The sequence below is a fragment of the Solanum tuberosum genome, unplaced genomic scaffold, assembly GCF_000226075.1.
Source record: "Solanum tuberosum cultivar DM 1-3 516 R44 unplaced genomic scaffold, SolTub_3.0 scf00058, whole genome shotgun sequence".
Taxonomy (NCBI): domain Eukaryota; kingdom Viridiplantae; phylum Streptophyta; class Magnoliopsida; order Solanales; family Solanaceae; genus Solanum; species Solanum tuberosum.
The window spans coordinates 2,136,002-2,142,447 of record NW_006238982.1 but is presented as its reverse complement, the minus strand read 5'-3'; the positions used below and the strand labels follow the sequence as shown (position 1 = coordinate 2,142,447).

The 6,446-nt window shown below is 30.7% G+C and overlaps 1 protein-coding gene across 1 annotated transcript; it reads right to left on the bottom strand.

Moving 5' to 3' along the window:
* Positions 1 to 3,354: 3,354 nt before the first annotated feature.
* On the bottom strand, positions 3,355 to 4,660 carry LOC107060084 (uncharacterized). Its single transcript, XM_015307449.1, has one exon. It carries the CDS (start codon positions 4,636 to 4,638, stop codon positions 3,496 to 3,498), a length of 1,143 nt encoding a protein of 380 aa, XP_015162935.1. The 5' UTR covers positions 4,639 to 4,660; the 3' UTR covers positions 3,355 to 3,495.
* Positions 4,661 to 6,446: the final 1,786 nt, after the last annotated feature.

Genomic DNA, 6,446 nt, shown 5'->3' with positions numbered 1-6,446 from the left:
TTTTTTTTAATTATATCCTTAACAAGTTATTTTGAGATGATATTCCTAACAAAAAATATACTCTATTAAATTTTTATCTACTTACAAGAAAATTTTCCACATATTTTCAATTTAACAAGCTACTTATTACTCATATATATAAGACTAAAACTATAACAATTTTGAAAACCATAAATAAATAAAAATTAGTAAAATAATAAATAAATAAAAATGCACTATCCTAACTTTCGTGTATACCAAGTAAAAAGGAAAATAAATACATAATTTTGTATACTTCAAAAAATAAAACTAAGTACTACTCATCCGTTTCATAATAATTGTTTATTTTACTAAAATTAGTTGTCCACCTTACTAAATCAAGAAAGCATTAATCAAAATTTTCATATATTATCCTTGTAATTAATTCTTTTTGAAAGTGTTCACATTTATTTGTAAAATTCGCAATAAGTTTTTAAGGGGTGGATTAGTAAAATTATTTTCTTCTTAATGATTTCTTAATATGCATGTAAAAAAGAAAATGATAAAATAATATGGATCGGAGAGAATATTTAAAACTATGAACTTATTGTCTAAATTATTGACAATTTTAAATAATTCTCAAATACAAACATTAAAAAAAAAAAAACTTAACTAATAAATTTAGAATATTACTGTTGTTATTTCACATGACCTAGAAGTCTAGATCTATAATAGTCTACATTTATTAGTTAATTTTAAAAAGGAAAAGTATCAAGAAAATACAAAAAAGAACAAAAAGTTATGCCTTAACTGAGGTTCGAACTTGGGTTCACGGCACGAAAATGAACCCATTCACCACTGATCCACGCCATTCATTGTGTAAAGAGTGGGTTCATTTTAGTTATATCAACGAACTTACAATTAATTTATATATGTAAAATACAAAAAATTTCGATGAAGTGGGTTCAATTGAACCCACTTGAACCACTGTGGGTCCGCCCCTGATATTGATATGCTACTTAAAGAAATACGTACATATACTTTCATAGTTTGGTGGAGCAATTTTTACTAACAAAAATGATAGAACATGAAAATGAAAAGTTAATTTATAATTTTGAAAATACAGTTAGTTTCTTTGCTTTCTATTTACTTATAATAGAATATTTGTCTCAATAACTCTATTTTTATTGTCTTCATTTTCTATAATTAATTTCTTTATTAGTGTAAGAATGTACAAATATAACTCCTATTATGTTACATAATTTATTATATTGAATGTAATATTTATTTAAAATGTGAAATATACTTTTTAATATTTTTGTGTTTAAGCCAAGCAAAATTAAAAGAAATAGGAATTTGTATGTGTAATTTTTTTGAATCTTTTTTGCGTAGTTAATTCTCTTTTTTGTTCTCTTTTATGTTTATTTTTGAATTTATTTTCTTATATTCTTTTGTTTTCCCAATATAAGTTGTCCCAAAAAGTAACTGGATATCTGAACTTAAATATAATAATATATTAAGATATGGAAACTAACTAATTAAGATTATTATTTTTCATCATTTAAATATGTAAACTTATTTTTATTTAAAATGCTTTGTGTACAACTTGGTAGTGCCGTGTTCGTCCTCTAAAGTGTCACTTCTAATAAGGAGTAATATAGTAGTATTTTTTAATGTTTTATCGTAACGATAAATAGGGTTAATGAGAAATAGTTTTTTTATCTCTAAAGTAGAAGAGATGAGATCTTTGCACTTTACCATCTTCAGATTCTACTAGTTATTTTCAATACATAGAAATATACAGAAAATGTAGGAATACACAGAACAATACACTGAAATATACAGAAACATATAAAACTTTTGAGTTTATAAATAAAATAATTTCATTCAAATTGATATCAGAGAATCTACGATCCTGGTAGAAGATCTAAGAGTATCCGCTGCTGGCGGGCGGTTATGACTCATATATGTCGCGCCGTCTGGCCAATGATCAAGTTGGCAAAGGCTAAACGAATGATACATGCATGAAAAATATGCTAGGAGGAAAGACTTGCAAAAATATGACAGATTTAAAGAAGTGCAACCAAGCACAAGAGGAAGAAATTTTTTTCTAAATTAAAAGTTAGAGAAAGTAAAAAAAAAAGGAGTTGATGGGAAGTGCATCAACGAGAGTGCTCCAACACCAAAAACCAAAAACAAAAAAAAAACAAAAAGAAAAGGAGTTGGTGGGAAGGACATCAACGAGAGTTGGAGAGACATTGCTCCAACACAAAAAAAAAGGCGTTGGTGGGAAGGGCATGAAGTTGGAGAGAAGTGTTCCAACACAACCAAGAGAAAAAATATCGTGAGTTGGAAAGAAAGTGCTCCAACACTAGTTATTTATGATATTTACTTATTTATATATAATTGGGATTTGTTAGTTAGAGTAGTTCCTAGTCATAGTTTAATTTGATTTTTACTTTTATAAATAGGAATGTCACTAGTTATTTTCAATACATAGTACAAAAAATATAGGAATACACATAAATATACATAAACATATAGAACTTTTGAATTTATTAAAAAAATATTTTCTTTTACAACTGATACATAATACAAACACAGGTTATACAAAATACAAATACAATTGTCTGAATATAATTGATATAAAATACAATTTTTTCACTTATATTTAATTGAATGCAATTGATATATAATACATTTGACTGAGAGGATGAATACATATTGTATATTAAGATTTGTTTAATGGGGGTGGAAGAAGATTCAACAAAAGATGACCCAATTCGACTATTTACCAAAATAGTCAACAAAAGCCAAGCTACATTACATGACAAGTCCTTTTCTACATAAAAGGCAAGCTATAGTACACGACAACTACTAAAGAATATATCTATATATTATATTACTTTAGAAACATATACAAGATTTATGATAAACAAAAGCATTACTCCATTTATTATTATTTTTTCAAAAAAATATTATTTTATTATTATTCTAATATTTTTATTTTAAAAATTAATTTAAGTTATAACTATGAAATTTTTATTTATTTGTAATAGATAACAACTCTTATTATTTAGTACTTTAGAAATTAGAATTGACCAATTTTTTTATTTATTTGAACTATATTAAAAGTCTTAATAATTAAAACTTCAAAATAAATATTTTACTGTATATAAATCTTACTTAAATTATGATAAACCAAAAAAAATTAAAGAAAGAGGTTCACATTTTCTTAGAGAGGTGGAAGAGGTAGATGGCAAGGGCTTCTAGCTAATACCATATCAAATTACACATACAAGTACACACCAACTTTTAAAGAAAGTTTATTTTCTGTTCTTACTTTATATTCCCATAGTTTACACAATTATATAGGTATGAGGATACTAAGCACTCTAAGAATAGAGACAATTTGCACATAATGAAACAACCATTACATTAAACTCAAGAAATACTATAGTACAAATGTTTATCCATCCTTATTCCATAAACCACATAACAACGAAAGGGCGTTCACAGAAGGAGTTAACAAGAAAATTAAATGACACACAATGACTTTGCCATATCATCATTGTACATGCTAACATTTGGCCTTGGTTCAAAAGACTTTTCTCCTTTAAGACTGATTTCATTGTCACGGTAGGAAGTTGCAGTTGGCCTTGGTTCAAAATCTTTAGTAAAAAATGATTTTTCTTGTTTGAGGCTAACATCACCATGATAGTAAGCAGTTATAGTCGGCCTTGGTTCAAAGGACTTTTCTTCTTTAAGACTGACTTCATCATCACGGTAAGAAGTTGCAGTTGACCTTGGTTCAAAATCTTTAGTAAAGGATGATTTTTCTTGTTCGATGCCAACATCACCATGATAGTAAGCAGTTATAGTCGGCCTTGGTTCAAAAGACTTTTCTTCTTTAAGACTGACTTCATTGTCACGGTAAGAAGTTGCAGTTGGTCTTGGTTCAAAATCTTTATTAAAAGATGATTTTTCTTCTTTGAGGCCAACATCACCATGATAGTAAGCGGTTATAGTCGGACTTGGTTCAAAGGATTTTTCTTCTTTAAGACTGACTTCATCATCACAGTAAGAAGTTGCAGTTGACATTGGTTCGAAATCTTTTGTAAAGGATGATTTTTCTTGTTCGAGGCCAACATCACCATGATAGTAAGCAGTTATAGTCGGCCTTGGTTCAAAAGACTTTTCTTCTTTAACACTGACTTCATCATCACGGTAAGAAGTTGCAGTTGACCTTGGTTCGAAATCTTTAGTAAAGGATGATTTTTCTTGTTCGAGGCCAACATCACCATCATAGTAAGCAATTATAGTCGGCCTTGGTTCAGAAGACTTTTTTTCTTTAAGACTCATGACTTCATCATCACGGTAAGAAGTTGCAATTGGCCTTGGTTCGAAATCTTTAGTAAAGGATGATTTTTCTTGTTTGAGACTAACATCATCATGATGGTAACCAGTTGCACTCGGCCTTGATTCAAAAAACTTTTCTCCTTTAAGACTGACTTTATTATCACGATAAGAAGTTGCAGTTGGCCTTGATTCAAAAGACTTTTCTTGTTTGAGAGCAGTGTCATCATGATGATAAGCAATTATAGTTGGCCTTGGCTCGAAAGGAGAGTCATACCGAGGCATAAGATGCTGGATTGCTATAGGCATAGGCTCATTTTTCATCACAATTCTCTCCAATATTCTCCGGGGTCTCTGATATATTGCGACTTTACGGTATTTCTAATACATTTCACTTACAAATTGTGTGTATCTAGGGCCTTTTTGTATTGGTTTTTATGTGTTTTTATCATATTTTGCAGGAAAGATGTTTAGGCGCGGAAGTAAAGAGATAACTGAAAGAAATGCAAAAAAGGTGCATTTACGAAAGTGATCTACGGACCGTAGGTCCATTGACGGTCCGTGGGTGATGGCCGTAAATCAGTAGGCAAGGCGTGTAAGGCAAATTAGGGAAATCTGACCAAGGGTGGAACCACGGTGGCCATTGACGGTCCTTAGATTGATCTACGAACCGTACTGTTGATCCGTAGATTGATACTGTGAGGGTTCCAGTACCTGATTTTTGAAGATTCCAAGTGTGGAGCTACGGAAGGATTGACGAACTGTAGATCGATCTACGGTCCGTACTGCAGTTCCGTCGTTTGCTTCAGAGAAGCTAATTGGTGGAAGCTGAAATATTTTCCAAGTCCTGGCTGATGGAAGGGACTCACAGACCGTAGATCCATTGACGGTCCGTGAGTCAGTCTCGTGGAATGAAGACGCGTGCCTGAACAAAGTTTCCTTAATCTGGTTCCTTTTTAACTTAGGACTTGTTTTCTATAAATAGGTTATGTAAACCTCGTTTTTGGGGGTTAGAGATTATTATTCTAGTTTTACTTTGTGATTTGGGAATTAATTTGCAAACCTAGCAATTATTGATTTCCTAAGCTCGTTTTGAAGATTTTGGGTGTGCAATTCAAGTTGAATTTCTGGGTTTGTTATTCTCCTTACGTAAGTTCATGATTTCTCTGTTTAAAACTATGAATTGTATTCTTGCTAATATGGGTAACTAAATCCACAACTATATCAACATAGATTTAGTGTGATACTATCTAATATGCTAGTGTCGATTGGTGCGAAGTAATAACTAAGCCAAACATCGATGTGATGTCTAATATGAGGTAAAGGTAAGGGTTAGTAAATTATACATACGTAGTCGGATCAAGGTGCGGGGTGAAATTCTCTAGATGCCGGATCAAGGATTTAGAGATACCTAACTTATCACTTTGCATGCGATCTACTAGGAAAGGATTGTTATTACTAGGATTACTGCGTTATGAGCTTGTGGGGAACACGTATACCCTAGTTAATTCTCTCATCTTGATAACAACAAAGATTGACTTTTGTGTATTGATCACTTATTGAATTTTTACAATTTGTTTCACAAATTTTCCTCCCATTTAATTACCTGTTTCTGGAAGTAATTTGACTAATTGAATATAATTGTTGGTTAAAGTAAGGTCTAAACCATTTTCCTCGTGGGATCGACCCCAACCTACAAATTGGATTCTTTACTTGATAACGATCACTTATACTTCTTTAGGGAGGTGTAATTTGAGCGTATCAGTCTCTTCTTGCATCTGCGCTGCTTGCATACTGCACACAAAAATGACAGAATAAAATGTTTGTTGAATTCTATGTTACATGGTTACATGTGCATTCATTTTCTTATTACTAATATATACTCCTGATTCAATAATAATTGTCCACTATACTAAAATGGTTGTTCAACAATACTTGTCCAATTTAGAAAATCAAGAGATAATTTGTCTTATCTATTTTGCTTTGCTATTAAATACTAGGGGCCCTAAATACTATTTATCATCTAACACATCTCTCAACGCATTAAATTTAATAAAGTCAAAGAATAATATAGTAATATTACCCCTATTATTTATTGTTTCTTAATGGGTGTGTCAAGTCAATAGTGAACA